The 22,812-nt window shown below is 37.6% G+C and overlaps 1 protein-coding gene across 4 annotated transcripts in view; it reads right to left on the reverse strand.

Moving 5' to 3' along the window:
* Folh1 (folate hydrolase 1) overlaps positions 1-22,812 on the reverse strand; it is a 69,846-nt gene that overhangs the window by 21,324 nt on the left and 25,710 nt on the right. For 3 of the 4 annotated variants that reach the window (XM_076546651.1, XM_076546660.1, XM_006995721.4), the window contains 9 exons: positions 22,539-22,624; positions 20,667-20,786; positions 14,347-14,429; positions 12,396-12,459; positions 10,205-10,272; positions 8,024-8,115; positions 6,667-6,757; positions 4,479-4,743; positions 4,019-4,100 (listed from right to left, as the gene is read on the reverse strand). In XM_076546651.1, coding sequence (XP_076402766.1) covers positions 4,019-4,100; positions 4,479-4,743; positions 6,667-6,757; positions 8,024-8,115; positions 10,205-10,272; positions 12,396-12,459; positions 14,347-14,429; positions 20,667-20,786; positions 22,539-22,624 — 951 coding nt within the window. The other variant, XM_076546655.1, reaches the window with a different exon arrangement.

Raw genomic sequence — 22,812 nt, forward strand, 5'->3', positions numbered from 1 at the left:
CCCTTTGGAAGATCCTGTGCACACCTGCTTCCCTTCAGAAGTTGGTTATCTCTAACAGGCACCAAGCCAACTTCAATAAGGACTTGCTCCTGCCACACCACCTCACTCCGCATGCCCGACTTCTCCTTGGTACTCTCTTTTCAAGGAGAAGACCTTTTGGTGACTGGTTTCACTTGAAGAGGTGGCTCCATGACAGCAGGAGGCTCTTTCTGAACAGATCCCATGTGAGGAGGCCCTGTCTGAGCAACCTCCACCTGAGCATGGTCCAAAGGACAATGCAGCCTCTTCTGACAATGTCCCCGCTGAGACTCCATGGGAGGAGGTGGCTCCATCTGATCAGGCTCCATGGAGGAGGTGGCTCCATCTGATCAGGCTCCATGGGAGGAGGCTGTTCCATCTGAGTAAGCTCCATGGGAAGAGGCTGCTCCATCCCTGGAGGCTCCTTGGGAGGACGCAGCTCCCTCTGAGGAAGCTCCAGGGGAGAAGGCAGCTCCATCTGAGCAGGCCCAGTCTGAGCAATATCCATGGGAGAAGGAAGCCTGTAGGGGTGACCACCACCTGAGTGAGTGCAGGACTGGAAGAGACCTCCTCCTGAGCCAGCTCCATGGAAGGAGGCTCTGCCAGAGCTATCTCCTTCTGCGTCTCCTGAGCAGGTCTGCTGCCCTTCTCACTTGATTTACCTTTTTGAGGTTTCTTCTTTGCACCTTTTTTAATGGAAGTATTTTGCTTTTTATTGTCCCCCTTAGTCTCCTCCGTCTTGCTGTCATCCTTTGGCACCTCGGTACTATTTTTGGATTTGCTTTCCATCTTTTTTTTTTTTGTCACTGGTTCCTCGTTCACAGGCTCATCTGATGGATGGGCTTCAGCATCCACCTTTCTTTTGTTCTTCTTGGCTTTACTGACTTTTTCTTTATTATTTCCTGTATGCACATCTATGTGTTTCGTCTCTGCTGTCTTAGTCTCCGTCGCGGATTTCTGAGTAGTTACCTGGACCACTGAGGCATTGCCACAAGACTTCTTCTCTTTTGAAATATCCTTTTTCTCTAGATATTAGGATAGCTACACCAGCTTGTTTCTTAGGTCCATTTGCTTGGAAAGCCTTTTCCCAGCCCTTTACTCAGAGGTAGTGTCTGTCTTTGAAGTTAAGGTGTGTTTCTTGTATGCAGCAGATGGATGGGTTCTGTTTTCTTATCCATTCTGTTAGCCTATGCCTTTTTATAGGTGAGTTGAGACTATTGATATTGATGGATATTAATGAACAGTGATTGTTAATTCCTGTTATTTTTTGTGATTGTGTTGTGTTGTCCTTCTGTGGTGTATGTTGGTGTGGAATTATCTATTGCTTAATTTTTCATGGATGTGTTTAGCTTCTTTGGGTTGAATTTTCCCTTCTAGTGCTTTCTGTAGGGCTGGGTTTGTGGACAGGTATTGATTAAATCTGGTTTTATCCTGGAATATTTTGTTTACTCCACTTATGGTGATTGAGAGTTTTGCTGGGTATAATAGTCTGGGTTGGCATCCGTGGTCTCTTAGTGTCTGCATGAGATTTGTCCATGATCTTCTAGCTTTCATAGTCTCTATTGAGTAGTCTGGTATTATTCTGATGGGTTTGCCTTTATATGTTACTTGGTCTTTTTCCTTTGCAGCTCTTAATATTTTTTCTTTGTTCTGTGTGTTTAGTGTTTTGATTATTATGTGGCAAGGGGACTTTATTTTTGGATCCAGCCTATTCGGTGTTCTGTAAGCTTCTTGTATCTTCATAGGTATTTCTTTCTTTAGGTTAGGAAAGTTTTTTTCTATGATTTTGTTGAATATATTTTCTGTGCCTTTGAGTTGGTATTCTTCTCCTTCTTCTATCCCTATTATTCTTAGGTTTGGTCTTTTCATGGTGTCCCAAATTTCCTGGACGTTTTGTGTTACGACTTTTTTGTCTTTAGTGTTTTCTTTGACTGACGAATCTATTTTCTCTATCATGTCTTCAGTGTCAGAGATTCTCTGTTCCATCTCTTGCAATTGGTTGGTTATGCTTGTTTCTGTAGTTCCTGTCCGTTTAGTCAGGATTTCTATTTCCAGCATTCCCTCAGCATGTGTTTTCTTTATTGTCTCAAATTCATTTTTCAGATCTTGGAATGTTTCTTTCATCTGTTTAATTGCTTTTTCTTGGCTTGATTTGATTTCTTCCCATTTTTTGTTCATTTTTTCTTCCATTTCTTTAAGGGAGTTTTTTATTTCCTTTTTAAGAGAGTTTTTCATTTCTTCTTTAAGGGAAGTTTTTATTTCCTCTTTAAGAGAGTTTTTCATTTCTTCTTTAAGGAAAGTTTTTATTTCCTCTTTAAGGTAGTTTTTCATTTCTTCTTTAAGGAAAGTTTTTATTTCCTCTTTGAGGGGATGTTTTATTTCTTCTTTAAGGGCCTCTATCATCTTCTTAAAGTCATTTTTAGGGTTGATTTCTTCTGTTTCTTCTGTCATGGTATGTTTAGGTCTTGCAGGTGTAGAATCACTATGTTCTGATGTTGCCATATAGGTCTCTATGTTGTTGCCTGTATTTTTGCACTGGCGTCTACTCATCTCTTCCTCTGTGCGGTGCAGGTGGTGTCTGTGTCTGAGAGTGCCTCTCTTGTTCTAATTTTTAGTCTTGGTTTAGTAGGGGTTCTTGGTTAAATTGGTGCTATTGGGCTGTTTCTTCAGGGACAACTGATTTCAGTCAGTGAATTATATTCTTATGATTCTGGTGATCTGGTTTAGTGGCTGGGTAGCACCTTCTTCTGTGTTCCCAGGTCACATTTTGTTCATGATCTCAGCTGATCTTGTTTCTTCAGACTTCAAACTGTAGGCATCTGAATCCTCTCCCAGATGGGTTTCAGCTGAGCAGGGTAGTCTCACCAACACCTCCAAGTTGTTGGGTTTCACAGGATCAGCAGTTGGGCCCTGGGTTGTCCCCAGATGGAGTGCCCAGACTCGCCCTGGTTCCGACCCATGGAGATAGCCTCTTCCCCAGGTGTTGGGGCTAGGGGCGTCCCCGTTCCAATCTGCATCTGCCCGTCTCTGTCCCCGGGCCTGTCCACCCCTGCGGCCTGCCGCCACAGGCCCACCTGCATCTGCTTGTCTCTGCCGCCGGGCCTGTATGTCCCTGTCAACTGCCGCTGGGTCTGTCTGCCTCTGCGGGCTGCCAACAGGCCTGTATGTCTCTGCTGGCTGGCTGCCTCCGCGGGCCCACCTACCTCCACTTGTCACTGCTGCCGGGCCCATCCACCTCTGCAGGCTGCCACGGGGCCTGTATGTCTCTGCAGGCTGCCGCTGGGGCCTGTATGTCCCTGTGGGCCGCTGCCACTGGGCCTGTCCACCTCCGCGGGTCACCGCCGTGGACCCACCTGCGTCCGCCTGTCCCCACCGCGTGGCCTGTCCACTTCTGTGGGCCGCCGCCGGGCCTGAACATCCCTGCCAGCCGCTGCCGGCCTGTCCACCTCCGTCTTCTTATCTCCCCCGCCGGGCCTGTCCACCTCTGTGGGCTGCCACCGGACCTGAATGTCCCTGTTGGCCACCGCTGCTGGGCGTGTCTACCTCCGCGGGCCGCCTCCACAGGCCTACCTGCATCTGCTTGTCTCTGCCATCTAAAACTGAATGTTTTTACTGGAGATGAAAATGATCATGTGTGTGTGGACATAATGACTTCAAGCACAAGTAGAGAGAAGATCACTCCAAGAACAAAGGAATCGAGTTGGATTATGATGCATGGGATTGAAAAAGGATCAAGTGAAACTAAAGCATGTTGGAGTCAATGTAAGTTTTATGTAAGAGGCTGGCAAGAAGGAGGCACTGAGGTCTAGTTTCATTACATGTAAGAAATAAAATCTATGAATGATACAAAATCCTGACCAGGACATATTAGAGTGAAGACAGAAAACAAAGGAATTTCCCAAGTTATTTCTGCAACAAAAATGTAAATTTCTATTATTTCAATTATATCTAACATATAATTAAATATATACAAATAAATATAATACAATATTTGACATACTTGCTTTTGTCTAAGTCTTGAAGTTTCTTGTTGAATTCAGATGTAATCTCTGTAAAATTGTTTACTGCAGAAAACAGTGAATCTGAAATGGAAATCCAAATTACCAAAAGCTTTAAGAAGATGGTTTCTAAAGTAGGAAAGGTGGCAATGCCTGCAGTCTCAGCACTCAGGGAGCTGAAGCAGGAGAGTCACTCCAGCTCAGATGTTTAATACCAGCCACTTCAAGATATGAAAGCACCATTTCTATAAAGGAAAAAAAATGCACGGTTTATGTACAATTAAAGATGTGGGAACAATATAGGAAGTAATTTTTAATTTTATGAGGTATTTATATGTTGTAGCACATCTATGTAATTATAAACATATTGTTTTAAAAAAGATCTTACCTGGTGCAATAGAAACAATGATAAGAAATCATTAGAAACACAAAAGTGAATTTGAAAGATAAATGGCAACATACCAAATGATACCATATATTTCTTCATCTCTTGTGGATGCTTCATTGAAATGTTGTAGATGTTTTCAGCATGCCTTTTCAGAGCTACAGCATAATCTTGACAGTCAAAGGGAAGCACTAAAGAATTGGCCAGTTCAAACACCAGCCCTCCTCGAACCTGGGCCACAGTGAGGTGATATTTAAATGTTGGATCATAAAATTTTTCCACCAACTCATATGTTTCATAAACACTGTGATAGAGTGGATAGCTTCTGACTTTGTTTGTTTTCTACAAGGAAAAAACAAAATATATCTCTTGTAAGATATCTCATAACAAGACCCACAACGTGGTATTTACTGTGGATATTATTAAGTTTGATCACTGATGAACAGGAACCATGGAAACTTGGGAACTTAGAATTTAGTAGAGTGCTACTTTAGCTATGTGCAAATGAAAATACATGTATATATGCTGAAAAAATTAGTGTGAAAATATTCTTTGGGAGACACTCAAAAGAGCTGCCAGTCAACAAAAGAATAAAAGAGATATAGAAATGTGCTGAGAGTTCAAAGAATGGACTATACAATGTTGCATTAGAAGAAAGACTATTTAAGAAGAGATCTGGGGAATTATTAGACCAGTGAAGTAATATTACAGAATAAAATATAGGTGACTATGTCAAATCATTTATCACTGAAAATTCCACAGAAGAACCTCTGAAAAGCAGCATGTTTCACAGTGGAGGAACCAAGCAGTGAGGACACCATGGTGAACCTGGAGTCTTACTGATGGGAGAGAAGTGATTGTCAATCTGGCACAAGGAAGCTGTGTATATGAAAATTGAGGACTTTTCACGCAGTGAACTGCTGACTAATGTCTTGATCTTTTCTCAATATACTCCTTTGTTACTGATATAAAGAACACTTCATTTAGTATTATGCTGAAGAGACAGTGACTCGGGCATTATTAATGTGCATGAGTTTCATTCTAACTGCAAAATTCATTACCAAAAACTTACAAACATTCACTGCTGTCTGAATAATACCACCTGGCTTCAGGATTGGAGCACAATGGGAAATCAGAGTTGGGTCTAATCTATTTTCGCTGTGACTATATCCCTGTTTGAAATCATCTCAAGTAAAGTCCCTCTTGTATTTTAATAATTGTACTGGCTGGTTTTATGTCAGTTGACACAAGCTAGAGCCATCAAAGAGGAGGGAACTTTGATTAATAAAATGCCTTCATAAGGTCAGGCTGTAGACAAACCTGTAAGGCATTTTTTTTTATTAATTAGTGATTGATGGATAAGGGCCCAAACCATTGTGGGTGGTACCATCTCTGGACTGAGAAAGTCAGAACAAGCAAGCCATTAAGCAACACTCTTCCATGGCCTCTGCATCAGCTCATAGCTATAGGTTCCTGCCCTAACATCCTTCGATGTTCATCATTCCCAAGCTGCTTGGGTCATGGGGTTTCATCATAGCAATCATAACTGTAAATAAGACAATAACTATGACATTCTTTTCTTGTTAATGTAAATCTGAAAATTAAAAAGTAGACATAGATTATTACTTACAAACGAAGTAAGTGGGCATTAGAAAAAAATTAAAAGAACAGAAGATTTTTCACTGTAAAACAAAACTCAGGGGTCGTTTGAACACAAAAATAAAAAATCTTAAGCTATAAGCTTTCATAGAACTACTTAAAGATTTTAGAAAATATATACTTTTAAATCTTAAAACTTAAAATTGATCTAACACGACAAGAAAGGAAATGGAAAATGGGGTATGATTTCGTTGTATTATACCAATATTTTCAGAGATTTGTTATTTATTTGATGATCTGAGCTACAACAACAGGTAAAAATCCAAATACTGCTATGTCTTGCTGATTTGGATTAATTTTGAATGAAAGCTAGAAAAGATGAATCCAAGATAATTCTCACTAACTTAAATGATGAAGTGAATATTGAGTGACAGAATACATTTAAGGGAAATCAGGGAAGTTCCAGACTGCAAGAAGCAAGATGAGTGCCAAGTGGAATGTGAAGACAGGCTCAGAAAAACAGACAGACAACCAGCCAATGAGTCATAGCCAATTGGCTTTCCAATCCTTCCTCCATGCCAGAAGTACTTTTTGAAGTAAAATTTATTAACTTAGTTGAAAACATACTCACACTTAATCCTTACGAATTCGTTCATTTAGACTTACCCAATTTTTAGTGTATCGTGCTCTGCCTGAAGCAATTCCAAGTCTTTGGAAAAACACTTCAAAATCATTGCCAGACCCCAGCTTGCTAATCCTTTCAGAGATAAAGTTAGTAAAATTAGTTTAGAAGGCCATGTTCATTCTATGAAGATCAAATGTCAATTGCTAAATTCTAGTTGTACCATTACAAATATGATAGCCTTAGACGTATAGTTCAAATAGGTTATTTACTTCAGTTCTGAAAACATGCTTCCTGTGTAATACAATTCTATGAAGTGGCACGTTTATAAGTCACAGATTTATTTAAGGATTCTGGAAGTTGGAAAATACTTTCCTTCAAACTATTTGCTTCGGTTGTTTCTGTTATACATTTTCAGATAATTAGAACTAAATGTATTCTACCTGACCATTTTAAGTTGTTGACACTATAGATGTCTGCATTTACAAACTATTGAATACTTGTTTCCCTTCTCTTGCATGTAAAGACAACAACATAGTCATAGTTATAATTTATCAGAGTAAACAAAATATTTGTTAATTGCCTGGTGCTCAGGAAAATGAATAACTATAGACAGACATGGGATGGATATTTGACAGGAATTGTCTTTCATTTTCACCATTGTGACCTTTTACATGTACCATATACAAGCATCACGTATCCTTAGGGCACCATTGTTCTCCCTTTCTTTTCAAAACATTTAAAAATTATTTTTCAGTGTACTTTGAAGGGCCCATAACTTTAGAACCTTGTCTGCTTCCTCTTGTATGCAATGCAGCTTGCTCAAAAATCAGCCTTTGAAACTCATATATTTAATTTCAAAACACAGCATAATATTTCATTGCAAATCTAACCACTGCATTTATTTGTCAGATATCAGAGCATTTTAAAAGTTACTTTTTACTAACAATTGAAAAAAGAGTACTGTTGCTGGAGGGTTTCTCTCCAGCTTCCACCAAACCCCGCAGTTCCACAATCCCCGTACAAAATAATCACTCAGACACTTATAATACTTATAAACTATATGGCCGTGGCAGGCTTCTTGCTAACTGTTCTTATATCTTAAATTAACCCATTTTTATAAATCTATACCTTGCCACATGGCTGGTGGCTTACCGGTGTCTTTACATGCTGCTTCTCCTGGCAGTGGCTGCAGTGTCCCCCTCCTCAGCCTTCCACTTCCCAGAATTCTCCTCTCTCCTTGTCCCACCTACTTCCTGCCTGGCAACCTACTTCCTGCCTGGTCACTGGCCATCGGTGTTTTATTTATATAGAGCAATATCCACAGCAGAGTACCCTTTTATTTCCAAAACAATCCATAGAACAACCAAACTGGGTATGATGGTTAGGTTGTTTGTGTACCTGGGCATTCCACTGAATTCTGGTGAAGGACTCCTTTCTCTCCAGCTGTCATAAAGAGATTTGTCTTCAAAGCCTTCATCCGGGCTTTGCAGCTCCACATGTAAAAAGAAGAGAATACTCAAAATCTGGTGCATAAACTTAAATGTCCCTCAATGAGAAAGTGGAGAGTTAAACTACATTACAGCAAAACAAGAAATGAGATCTCTACATTTGAATTGGTGTGAATTATGGGACTGCTGTGTGGTTCTATGTGAGAATGTTTTTCTGGTATGCCAGAGGCTTTGGCAATGCCAAATGCCCAGCACAGGAATTTGACAGTTACATTAAGAAATTTCTGAAGGGAAGATGTCTGTGCATGTGTAGTTTAAAGTGTGAAGATGTAGAGTGCATAGAAAAGAATTTAACAAACTATTAGCAAGTCACAAGTCATTGTCTGTGGAAGAACAATCATAGGTCTGTTTTCAAAGACAGAAGGAAACTACTCTCAAAATCATATACTTCTGCTATTCCTGTAAATAAACATATGGAACAACCTTACTAATGGAAATATTTCTGTTAATATTGCTTCTTGTCAGTAGGATTGCTGAAATCTTACATGATATTTAATGAAGTCATTAAATAACATAACAAAATGCAATGTAATTAATGGTATTTTTAATTAATCGCTTGTTGTAATTGTGCTAAACACTAGGCTTGAAACTTATTATCTGTTTTGTTGTTATTGTTGTTGTTGTTGTTGTTGTTTTGGTATAAAACTTAAAAGAGAGGCCAGGCAGTGGTGGCCCATGCTTAAAGAGATGCTGGGTGGTGGTGGCACATGCTTTTAATCCCAGCACTTGGGAGGCAGAGCCAGGTGGATCTCTATGAGTTCAAGGCCAGCCTGGTCTACAAAGCGAGATCCAGGACAGGCACCAAAACCACGCAGAGAAACCTTGTCTTGGTAACAAAAAACAAAAAACAAACAAACAAAAAAGAAACTTAAAAGAGTGAAGCATAACCTATTATTGAATTTTAGAATTAGAATATATCAAGTTGAATAAGAAATATTTGATAAGCTAAGCATAACTAAGGTTCCAAAGTTATTTAGGTTCAGTGGAAGAATTATACAATATTTTAATTCATACTTAATTACTGTCAAGTGTACTAGTTCTCAGAAAGGTCAACTCAAAAAATTATTGACCACCTACACTATTTAAAGTTTTTATACAAAAATGTAGAAGTCACTGTACTATATACTGAAACAAATGTATATATAAATAATTATCCAGACACAAATTAGATTTTTCTAGCATGGGAAGAGATTAAGAAGATATATCAGCATCTTCAAATATAAAATATGAATAAAGAAAAATTGTTTCACTCACACAAATTCATCCTCCATTTTCTTAAGAAGCATACATTTAAAGGTATAATACTGTGTTAAATTATCAGTTTATCAAGCAAACCTTTGTAAATAACTGCAAATGCTCTCCCCCAAAAGTGGTTTTTGCAGTACATTCCAGGTGAGTCCAAAAATCTGTCATGCAGCTGGAATGATGGTACATGCTTGTAATTCCAGCACTCTGGAGGCTGAGACAGGAAGATCTGGAGCTCAAGTCCAGATACATCTGGACTACCTATGAAGATCCTTTCTTTAAAAAAGCCTTTCACATAGAAGTGTTGGTGCCGCCTCTCAACCACATTCAGTATCTGTTGCTGCTAAGAGAGTTAGAAAGCACGTCAGGTCCTCTTGATGGACCCACAGGTTGGAGTACAAGGCAAAAGATAAGAAGGCATCTATAAGGCATCTTCTAGTCTTTGCCCCAAAATGATTCTGCATTTTCACTTAAGACATTGTTTTTCCTACATTCTGAGTTAATTGATTTCACCATAAAGGGGATTTAAAGCAGTTAGAGAGTATAGGAATTGAACTTCAGTTTAAGCAACTGTGTGACTCTAGTGACTGCTTTGAAAGGTGTGTTTACTTATTATCAAACTGAGAATGGTAGACAGAACGTGGCCTAAAGGCTGCCTCACAGAGGTTAGGAAGATGGGAAGTAGTATCTGGAGAAAGAGTTGGTTAACTGTGACAGTTCAGGAAAATAAAGTTGGCTATGAACAATATCAATGTGCAACATAATAATTGCACCCCAAGAAAGTATCACTTGCAGCATTGCTAAGATGGTTTGTCTTTCTCTTTACCTCTTTTGTTAGGTTGTACACTAAGCTGTGCATCAGTGGTGTGCAATCGACTCTTAGAGTATAGTTTCCTGAAACAGAAGGGATAGAATGGTTTATTTGTTTTGTTTCTGTTATTTATTCAAAGATTGTTGCAAAACTCTATACAGAAAGATCCCTTCAAACATGCAATTAATGAAAACTCCCTAATGTTCCCCCTCTTAATGTAAAAATCCAATGTCTTTGGCATTGACAAAGCTGAAACTAGGCCTGAGGTTGGGAAGAGAGCTAAATTGTAGGCTATCTGTCCAAATCTTCACATGCCACAAAATCCAAGACCTCAGCCTGAAGGTCTTTGCAAATACTGTTCCCTCAGTCTGGATCAGTGTTCGACCTCACATCAGCATGACTTCTTCACCCTTTGGACTCATATTACATTTTCTGAGTGATCTCCTTCACTCCTCTAAGTGACACTGTGCATTGTATCCACTCCATACTAGCTACTGCCCTCCTTTCTTACCCTTGGTCTGTTTTTGACATCACTCACCTCCATCACACATTGACTAACTATCTTATCATTGCTTTTATCCAAATGGACTATTAGAGAAGAGCCTATACACATGAGTCCACAACATGAGATTCCTTCCAGGAATGCTATGTATCTTTTATTCTCAAATTAAAGGATCCATGTCACTGAAGGCTGAATAGTGCAGGCTTGCAAATCCAACACTCAGGAGAATGAAACAAGATTTGAAGATGACAGTTCTTTTGGAGAGGACATTAAGAGTTGTTTATGTATTGTTTTTAATATTTTAATTTTATAAACTCCATTATTAACAAAATAATTGAAAATAAAAAATGTTGTTTTGTTATATGTATATGACTACATTTTAACATAAATTTAAAAATATGTGGTTTATTTTACCTCTTAAGAAATGAACATCTAACCAAAAAATGCAATATCAAATGAGATATGTGGTATCTCAATCACACTGTACCTATGTGTATTTGTTATTGATCCTAAAAAATTATGATCCAGTTCCACATATGACATAGTCATCTAAGGCCAGTGATGTACTAAAATGTCAGACAAGTCAAATGTTTGAATCTATCAGTAAAGATAACAACATTTGCGTTATTTGAAATACTTACTTGGAATATTTATTCTGTAATGCACACATGTGCCATATGATCATATTTGTACTTGCAGTTTTATAATGTAGGAAAATAAGTGAAGGACATTGGGCATGCTAGGTAACCTCTTTGTCGCCGTGCTATAACTAGATCCCAGAACATATGATTTATGTAAGGAAAGAATGATAATCACGTTGGAGATTTTGAATAGTCACTGTATGCATGTCAGATACCATGGAGTTTGCAAACACCAAGTCATTTTAAAAGCATGATAAAAGCCTTTGAGATAGGTACTTTCTTTAGAGGTAAACAAATTCAAATACACACACACACACACACACACACACACACACACACACACACACACACACACCTTGAAGTCACAAAGGAAGGAAGGAGATGGCAGTCTGTTCTCAATGGCACTTCCATTGTCCATTAACTGAGATGAGGAAGGGGAACTGACCTGCACCAAGAAGGCTAAATTTGAAACAATGATACTCAGAAATGCAGATGAAGAAGAAAATGTAAATGTCAATGTGACTCCATCAAGACATTATGTTACCATGTTGGCATGGTAAATTTACACTGTGTGTGTGCGTGCGTGTGTGTGTGATTGTGTACATGTAAAAGTGAGAATACAACTTTATGGAGTCAGTTCTCACTGTTCAACTTTAAATGGGTTCCTAGGATACAACTTCGTTTGTCTTGCTTGCCTGAAAGTGCTTTCCCTGGCTTAATTATCTCTCCAGTATCTATATTTAAATATCATAGATCATTCAAAAGTAAAATATTCTTCAAGTTCACGACATAAGCATTCAACAGGTAATTGTCACCATATTTAAGAGAATCTGATAGAGGAGGCAAAGTAAGGAATGCTGCCTTCCTGGACCAGCACTGCAATACAGAGTAAGGGAATGTCTCTTAGTCACCTATCCAGTTAGCCCTGAATCAAGGGAAGTGGTGTGAAAACAGCCGCACATATTCTAACCACATGTTAATTCTGTACTAGAATATAATTCTTCTACTAAATTGTTATCTCCAGAGTAATAATATGTTCTCTATTGAAGCCAACAACATTCACCTTCTATGGAAGAGTCAGCATTAATATAAGCCACACCACGTTCTTGGAGGAGTCTGGAATGTTCCTATAATAAGATATTAAAAAACAAACAAATAAATAAAATGAAAACTATAAGCATTATATGATTGCCTCTGACCCAAGACCCATCTGCCCTTTTTGAATGTAGATGTTTGAATGAAGGTGGATAATGTGTCCCACAAGTTTGGCATATAAAAGTATCAAAAGAATGTTGGTTTGAGGAAGTTCTACAGTGGTTGCCAGTGGAAACAAGAGCAACAGTTTCTAAACTACATTTGAAAGCATGAACACACACTGTAGATGAGAAGGCAGGTGGGGTTTTGATCATGCACAACCATCCCTCATAATTTTTCTCAGTAAACATCTATTTAGGAGTCTTTTCAGTAGAAATATACTTTAAAAAATACTGTCATTATTTAAACAGCGATGATTTCTGGGATTCACAAGGAATGAGCTGTTTACATTTAGTGGTCAGGAAATTTACAAAGGAAATCTGACCATGAAGCCAGTTTCTCTTGTAGTATTTTGCCACCTACTGGTAATTTGATAGATTGCACACTTTTAGAACTAAGAACTGTGGCAAAGTGCTACTAAGACATTTGGGGTCTCTAAAACATTGCATTTCCTGAGGATTTTGATTGTAAGGAAGAAAATAAGGAAAGTCTATGCAACTGTGAATGACAAAGGAAAATATGATCACAATGTAGTGGTTCAGGGGTCGAGACAGGAGGATTGTGGGAGTTCCAGGGCATCCTGGGTTAAATAACAAGACTGAAAACCAAAAAAGAAAAAAATAATAATAACAATAATAATTATATAGATGCAAACTATTTCCTGAACTATTCATAGGTTTGCCTAACACAAGGATAAATTTTTTTGTGGAGAAAAACTTCACCTTGAATAACAGGAATTCAGCAGGTTTTTAGAGAAACCTGTAAGGCTTATGTTTAACAGGAGTCACATGAGCATTCAAGCAACAAGAGGAAGCTGGCGGAGCAGATAGCAATGCTGCGTGTATTTACTGCACTGTCACTCCAAGCCAATAATAAATTCTGATGGAGTTATTATTTAGGGGTGCTGGTAAATACTCTGTCTGCTTCACTGTCTGCCGTATTTAATAGAGAGGGGATAAATGTAAACCAGGCCTTACTATAGAACCTGATGGCTCATTGTGACTAGCACCTGAAGCTGTTTTGAGTGGTGTGGAAGAAACCCATTAGAAACTTCCATGTTCATTTTTTGTATTTAGTGTCCAGTACCCTGATTTATTTACTGTATTGCATTGTCAAAACATAAATATAAATTAGTTTCAATTGTTGACATTAGGTGTTACTCAAAATTCAAATAAAACTGAATTCTTAAATTAAAATAATTTTTGCTGAGTTGTAAAAAAGTTCTTATAGTTTTATTGATTGATTTAGTGTTTGTGTGCATGCTATGGGAGCATCCATGCCATGACACATATGTGGTGGAAGGAAGACAGATTGCAGTTATCAGCTCTCTCCTCCCACCATCTGAGACCCAAGAACTGGACTCAAATCATCAGCTTGGCAGCAAGTGCCTTTATCAGCTGAGTGATCCTCTTGCCCTCTTGTAGATTTGTGAGCAATGATGCTACCCTTTGGGATAATTAGGCATGTACAACCTGTCCTGTGGGCAACATGCAGTCAAGTATAGGTATCAATGCAGTCCAACACAAAATTGTAAACATTATGAAATGATTGTCATTCAGTGACTCTTAAGAATAACTTGATTGTGCGATTATTCAGAATGAATTTTGTCTACAGGACATTATGTTGCAATATCAAAAGGTTGAACACACAGCAGAGGTGTTTTAGAAAAACTCTAAGCATTGCCTGACTGGAATCATTTGTTATTCATAAAAAAGTCCCAACTGCTTTGTCATTTATATGGAAGCAAATTGTCAACCTACCTCTGCCCACTCAGTAGAACCAAGAAGGCCAAATTCTTCTGCATCCCAACTTGCAAACAGAATCGTTCTTCTGGGCCTCCATCCTAAAATACATGTGGATAACACATAAATGCTGGCAATGTATATCATACACCCAAGACATGGAGAAGTCTACAAGATGGGAAAACCTGAAGTGCTGGGGGAGGTGGGGTTTCACTTAGAAAGTAGGAATGTGGATCACATCCTTATTTATACAATTTCTTTTTGTGTTTTAAAAATAGATTCAGCTAAATATCAAATAGTGTACTTGAATGGCAAAAAGAATGTAGAGAATGAAATCCCCAGGATGCCATGAGATATTCCAAATGTTTTACAATTGGCCATGAGTAGGAAAACCACAGTGATCTGCAGATGCCTGACAGAGGGAAGAGTCACAGGTACAGCCAGTGCTGCAGAGGTAGACAGAACTGTGGGAGACTACATAGAATCCTGCCAAGTTATTCTGCAGTAACATCATCCATACCTCAAGGCCATCTGATTCTGTGATTTTTCTCTCTACTATCTTGTAAAATTGGTTATCAATGGCTTATTTTGAGATAGCAACATTTATTGATATTGAAAGACATGCAATTTGATAAGTAGGATTTATGATTTCGAGGTAATAAACACTGCCCCTGGAATTGAAGAAAAATATAGTTTTAAATACTGATTTTCTCACTTCCTAGATGCAAGTGAGATTGTGCAATACAAACTAAGCCTTCATGTCTTCATCTTAAAACCAGAATAGCAGAGCAAAGAAAAGACACCTTTTGATTGTCAGGAACATTAAATGGAATACTGTTTATGAAGCATTTAGTAAATGCTATCAGGTTCTTGTAATTCTGATAAATATTTCGGTGTATTTATTAAGCATGTTTTCCTTATAACTGTTGAATACAATGTTTTCTTATTTCCAATGTGTTATGGTAATATTAAATTCCATAACCATTCATTCTTTATCATTCTTTGAGCATATCCCATAGTTATAACAATGTGGATTTGTATTCACTGTAGAAAATTTCTTGTGAAATCATGAAACCTTTTGTAATGAAGTTAAACATAGCCAAGTTCATGAACTATGTAAACACTCGTCTCTCAAATTGTGTTTATTAAAATGTAAATGGTGCACCTTTTATTTTGAACAGAGACAACAGGAATTTTCAATGTACCAAACCCAGTATTTGACCTCTGTCACACATTAACTATAAAAACCTAGGCTAATATATGTAAAATGGGAACAGAATATGGAAAATGGAAAATATCTCCATGGTTGCTGTGGCATCAAAATAGATGACATATGTAAACAGTTTCTTGGGATATAGCACCCAAACTAAACATGCTTTCTTATTGTTGATTAATAGTTAAGGGCTGCGAGATGGTTCTGCTGGTAAATATACTTGCTGCTAAGCCTGACAACATGAGTTTGATCCCTGGAATCCACATTGAAAGAAAAAAACAGACTTCTACAAGCTGTCTTCTGATTTCCACGCACTCTGTGATATGCATGCATGTGCACACACACACAAATAAAAGTATACATATATGTGTATGTAAACATTATACATATATGGCCTACACTTTGCAGAACCCAGTTACCTTGTTTAAAGAATCTGTTAAGAGAATAAATGATTGGATCTCTATATGTAATGATTATAAACCTACCAAGCCAGACCATATCCCAACAGAGAGATGGAATCTGTGGAGAAAATTGCACCCTAAACCTTGGAGCCAGTGGCAACTGATAGCTTCTGGGAGAGGTTTGCAAAGTTTGCTCTAAGAATGTAGTTCCTACTAAGTGAACCATGCTCCAAGAGAAGGCTACACATTCAAGAATATTTAGGCAGCACAAATTTGTCTTGATAGGTTAAAAAAAATATGGCACAAATGTGGGTGAGAGGCGAAGAGTTGGGGAAGAGTGGTAATGATTAAAAAACACACATTTTAGGAAACTTACAAAGAATGGATTAAAATAAACTCTAAAGGACACACAAAATATTTCTTAATTAAAAATATTTCTGAAAAAAATCCCCAGAGCTATCTCTTTCTGCTTAAATTTTAATATATCACTTGAAGATTCTAAAGACTTACTTAATGGTGGTAAAAATATGAATGGGAATAAGATATCTAGTTTAGGACAGAGGCCCACTTGGAAGAATCATAAAAATTTTTCTAGTTAGATCCTTTTTCTCCTGAGTTACATAGTACAGGTGACCTGAGGTGTTATGATGGATGAAGGAGCATGGGATTGTCTCCCCCAGTTCTTGACCAGGAAATCCTTGACAAGGCAAAAAAAAAAAAAAAAACCAAGTGACTTATTTCAAATTGTCAAATAACATATAAATATTTTATGAACTAATTAAAAATAATTTAAAAAATTAACCAACATTAATGTTTGCACTGCTATTGTTACTAACTTATTGACATTATTTAGCTTGTATTTATGTATTTACTTTTTTCCTTTTTTATTTTTAAATTTATTTATTTTACATCCTGACCTGTTTCCCCTACATCTTTTCTCATTCCCTACTCCTCACCTCAACCCTGCCTCCAAATACACTTCTCCTCTGTTTCTGTTCAGAAAAGGGGCCTTCCATTAATATTAAAAATGTTGTAGTAAGACTAATCATCTCCCATTGTATTAAGTCTGGGCAAGGCAATCCAGTATAAAGAATAGGTTCTCAAAAGCCAATTAAAGAGTTAGAGACAGACCCTGAACCCACTGTTAGGAGTCTCACAAGAAGGCCAAGCTATGCAACTGTCCTATATATGTAGAGGGTATAGATAAGTCCCATATGGGTTCCCTGGTTGTTGGTTCAGACTCTGAGCCCCTGTGAACCCAGGGTAGTTGATTCTGTAGATCCTCTTGTAAGGTCCTTGACTACTCTGGCTCTTATAATCCTTCTTCCCTCTCTTCAGTAGGATTCCTGAGCCCAGCTTAATGTTTGGCTGTTTCTGTTTCCATCAGTAACTAAATGAAAAAACTCCAATGACAGGTGGGGTAGGCACAAATCTATGAGTGTAGTAGAATATCATTAGGCATCATTTTTTTCACCAGCCACGTTTGGTTCACTCCTAGGTCTCTAAACCATCCAGCCTCTGAGTTCTGGCACTCCAGGTAGTGTCAAGTGTGGGCTCACTCTCATGGACTGGGTCTCAGGCTGGACCAGTAACTGGTTGGTTACTCCCACAGTCTCTGCACCACCCTTGTCCCAACATATCCCATAGGCAGGACAGGTTGTATATAGAAGGTTGTGTGGCTGGATTGGTATCCCAATCCTTCCACTGGAAGTCTCGCCTAGTTACAATAGATGGACAGTTCAGGTTATGTATCTACTCTTGCTATGAGTATTAGCCAGAGTATTCTTGGAGATTCATGGGAGTTTTCCTTGCCCCAGGTTATTGTCAGAACCCTAAAATGCACCCCCCTTTCCACACATTCCTTTCAAAACTGTCCTATTCCATTCACACTCCAACATGATCCATGATGTTTACTTGTCCCAAGTCCCTCCAAGAAATCTCTTCTATTTCTCCTTCCCAGAGAGATCTGAGTGCCCCCCACCCCTTGAGCCCTTCTTGTTAGCCAGACTTCCTGGGTCCATAGATTGTAGCATAGTTATCCTTTACTTTAAGACTAATATCCATTTGTGAGTGAGTACATATCCTGTTTGTCTTTCTGGGTATGTGTTACCTCACTCAGGATGACTGTTTTTCTAGTTCCATCCATTTGCCTTCAAGTTCTATAATGTCATTGTTCTTAACAGCCAAGTGGTACTCCATTGTGTTAATGTAGCACACTTCATCAATTCATTTGAGTGACATCTAAGTTGTTTCCGGGTTCTAACTCTTACAAATAAAGCTGCTATAAACATAGTTGAGCAAGTGTCTTTGTGGTATGATTGAACATCCTTTGGGTATATGCCCAAGAGTGATATAGCTTATTCTTGAGGTACATAGATTAAATTTTCTGAGAAACCACCATATTGATTTCCAAAGTAGCTGTGCAATTTTGCACTCCCACCAGCAATGGAGAAGTGATCTCTTTGCTCCACATCCTTGCCACCATAAGCTGTATCTTGTGGTTTTTGATCTTAGCCATTCTGACAGGTATAAGATGGAATCTCAGAGTCATTTTGACTTGCATTTCTCTGATAGCTAAGGATGTTGAACATTTCTTTAAGTGTTTCTCAGCCATTTGATATTCTTCTGAGAATTCTCTGCTTAGGTCTGTATTCCACTTTGTAATTGGTTTATTTAGTTTTCTCATGTCTAGTTTCTTGAGTTTTTTGTATATTTTGGAAATCAGCCCTCTGTCCAATGTAAGGTTGCTGAAGATCTTTTGCCATTCTGTAGGCTGGTATTTTGTCCTATTATAGTGTCCTTTGCTTTACAGCATTTCGGTTACATTATGTCCCATTTATTAATTGTCAATATTAGTTACTGTGTTATTGGTATTCCCTTCAGGAAATTGTCTCCTGTGCCAATGCCTTCAAGGGTATTCCCTAATTTCTCATTGATCAGGTTCAGTGTTCCTGGTTTATTTGAAGTCTTTGATCCACTTGGTATTGAGTTTTGTGAAGGATGATAGATGTGGATCTATTTGCATTCTTCTACATGCCACCCTTCAGTTAGACAAGCACCATTTGTTGAAGATGCTTTCTTCTACATTGTGTAATTTTTGGCCTCTTTGTTAAAGATCAGGTGTCCATAGGTGTGTACATTTACTTCTGGATCTTTGATGCAATTCCATTGATACACTATCTGTTTTTATGCCAGTAACATGAAGTTTTCATTACTAAAGCTCCACAGTAGAATTTGAAATCAGGGGTGGTGATACCTCCAGAAGATCTATTATTGTACAGGATTATTTTAGCTGAGGTTTTTTTTTTTTGCTTTACCATATGAAGTTGAGTATTGTTCTTTCAGGGTTTAAAAAAATTGTATTGGAATTTCTGTGGGGGTTGTGTTGAATCCGTAGATTGATTTCAGTAAGATGTCCATTATTAATATGTTAATACTACCAACCCATGAGTATGGGAGGTCTTTTCATCTTCTGTTATCTTTTCCAATTTCTTTCTTCAAAGGCTTGAAGTTCTTGTCATACAGGTCTTTCACTTGCTTGGTTAGAATTACTCCAAGATAATTTATATTGTTTGTAGCTATTATAAAGGATTTTTGCTTACCTGATTTCTTTCTCAGCCCATTTATCATTTGTATGTAAAAAAAAAAAAGCTACTGATTTTTTGAGTTAATCATATATCCAAACATTTGACTAAAGGTGTTTGTCAGCTGTAGGAGTTCCATGGTAGAATTTTTGGGGTTGCTTATGTATATTGTCATAGCATCTCTAAATAATGATACTTTGATTTCTTTCTTTCCTATTTGTATCCCCTTAATCTGCTTTAGTTGTCTTATTGATCTATCCAGAACTTCAAGTACTATATTAAATAGATATGGAGAGGGTGGACAGCCCTGCCTCTTGTCTGATTTTAGTGGAATTGCTTTAAGTTTCCCTCCATGCAATTCAATGTTGGCTGTTTGGCTTTCAGCATATTGGCTTTATTATGTTTAGGTATGTTTCTTGTATCCCTGATCTAAGACTTTTATCATGAAAGGGTGTGAGATTTTTGTCAAAGAGTTTTTCAGTATCTAATGAGATGATCATGTTTTTTTTTCTTTCAGATTATTTATATGGTGGACTACACTGAGAGACTTTTATGTTGAACCATCCCTGAATCTCTAGGATGAGGCCTATCATGGTGGATAATCTTTTTGATGTGTTCTTGGATTTGGTTTGTATTTTACTGAGTAATTTTGTATCAATGTTCACGAGTGAAATTGTTCTGTAATTCTCTTTTCTTGTTGAGTCTCAGTGTGGTTTGGGTATTAGGATGACAGTGGCCTTATAAAAAGGATTTGGCAATGTTCCTTCTGTTTCTATGTCCAGGAAATCCTTGGCTAGGAAAACCTTGACAAAGCAACAAATATCCATTTGATTACTTCAGATTGTCAGATAATATATAAAAAGTATTTTACATACTAATTTAAAAATAATAAAATATAATCAATCCAAAATTAATGTTTGCACTGATATTGTTCATTTATTTACCATGTTGAGCTCATATTCATTTATGTGGTTTTCTGTTCTGTACTGCAAATTGAGAAGAGGACTTCCAGCATACACAAGGGTTGTGTTCTAATATGGAGCTACTTCCCAGCCCCTGAAATAATATTTCCACACTTACTTTTCCAAAGATTAAACTGAAATTTCCAGAATTTGGTTTTTCCCTAGCTGTTTCTCTTACCTTCCTTCTTCAGTGTTCCAAAGCTCCTCACAATTTCATTAACAACAGCTGCTCCACTCTGAGGGTCAATTCCACCAAAGACCCAGGCATCTCGGTGACCTCCAAGAATGACATATCTGTCTACACATCAGCAGAGCAAGGGTCGCAAACAAAGAAAATTACAAATGACTCAAAAGCATTCACAACTCAAAGCAAAAATACCAAAGTTCCTAAGGCTTAGGTACATAGGTTAGTGTCTCAGATTTCAGTTTCGGTTTTACTTATCTGGTGAAATTATGAATGTGATTTAAAAATTAATTCAATGTATTATTGAGGTAATATGCATATGGATAACAGAAAAATATGAAATTATCTCTGGTTTCCTCGTCACAATTCTATAATATCTGTTGCCAATTTGTGTCCATCATTTTCAGAGAGAATACAGCTCTCCACTTTCTAGTCCTTCCTATGTCCCAATCAATAAATGTTCTTCTTTTATGATATTTTCTGTCTATTATAGAAAGAGGAAACTCCTTGGGCTGAAAGTTTTGGAGCCAATCTTTTCATATTTGATTAGATATTTATCATCCTTAAATGTCAAATTCTTCGTTTAAAACATGATCCCCAAGTTCCTAATTTCTGTGTGTTTCAAATCCTCAATTCCAAAGTTTGTCACAGTCCCTGCACAAAGTAATCATCTAATCAGATCCAATAAGTAGCTTGTGTGTGTGTGTGCGTCTCCATATGTATATGCATTTTAGTACTTATAAACCTTAATATTTTAAAATTCTTGGTTCTTAAGAAAGAGCATATGTTTATTCATAGCATAGTACAACACATAATGACAATTTCAGCATTTGGGAGGAGATAACATAAAATTAAGTCCAAACCCAGCCTACTCTATCTACTCTGAGATCTTGTCTCATAATAACAAATAAGCAATATATTTGTAAGAAATATATTCAACATAATTGTACTATTTATGCTAAATATAATAATAATCAACTAAATCTTTTTTTTAATTTCATAACCAATTCAATTTTACATATCAGCCACGGATTCCCCTGTCCTCCCTCCTCTCCCCCCCCAATCCATCCCCCATTCCCACCTCCTCCAAGGCAAGGACCTGTCCTTAGTGCATGAGAATCAATTAAATATTAAGAAAGCAAATCTAAAGTTTAAAGAATTTAAACATATAATAAAATATGTATAATTCTTTAACTGAGTCTCACAATGTTTACAAACCACACTTAAGGGAGGCCCCCATGCCTGGCAGGAATTGGCCAACAGAAAATTAACTTCTTGGTACTTTGTGATAGTTTTGTCTCATATTGCTTTGTTTGGACATTTTTTAAACTTTTCTGATGGTTTCCTTATATATAATACTTTCTGATGTGGTTTTGTGGTGTGTGTGTGTGTGTGTGTGTGTGTGTGTGTGTGTGTGTGCATGTGTCTACCTGTGTATGTGTGCATGTACTGCTCATGCTTGTTCCTCATTTCCTTTTTTTACTCTGTTTATTTTGTTTTGTTTGTTTTTTTGCTTGCTTGTTTGTTTTCTAAAGGGAGGAAGAAAGAAAGCATGGAGTTGTATGGATAAGAAGGTGTGGAGAACCTGGTAATAAATGAAAGAGGGAAAATTAATTAGAGTATATTGTATAAATTATTTTTCAACAAATAAATAGTTCAGCTTATCACTCTCATCTATCCTCAAACTTCCATGTTTCTTTTCTTACAGCACGTATTATGATATACAATACTCAGAAAGTCTTACTCTGTGTTTGGGTGTGTTTCATTAGGGAAGCAACTTGAATTCTTAATTCATTCTGCACCCAGAGTAGTAGTGATACATGACCTTTGATTCACCAATACTTGCCAAACAAATGCTCCATTTACCTGGTTCCACAGCTCCTTTGAGGGTGCCAATGACATTATAGATTCTTGTCACTTTACTGTAGGAGTGTATGTGAAGCTTGACTTTTCTAATTCAAAGACAAAGAACACATTCTTTGAGAATGGTTGCATATCTAATATATATATATATATATATATATATATATATATATATATATATATTTCACATGATTTCACATATCAGCCATGGATTCCCCCATTCTCCCTCCTCCCACCCCCCATCCCTCCCCTTCAATCCACCCCCCAATCCCACCTC

This window comes from Peromyscus maniculatus, chromosome 1 (assembly GCF_049852395.1).
Source record: "Peromyscus maniculatus bairdii isolate BWxNUB_F1_BW_parent chromosome 1, HU_Pman_BW_mat_3.1, whole genome shotgun sequence".
Classification (NCBI taxonomy): domain Eukaryota; kingdom Metazoa; phylum Chordata; class Mammalia; order Rodentia; family Cricetidae; genus Peromyscus; species Peromyscus maniculatus.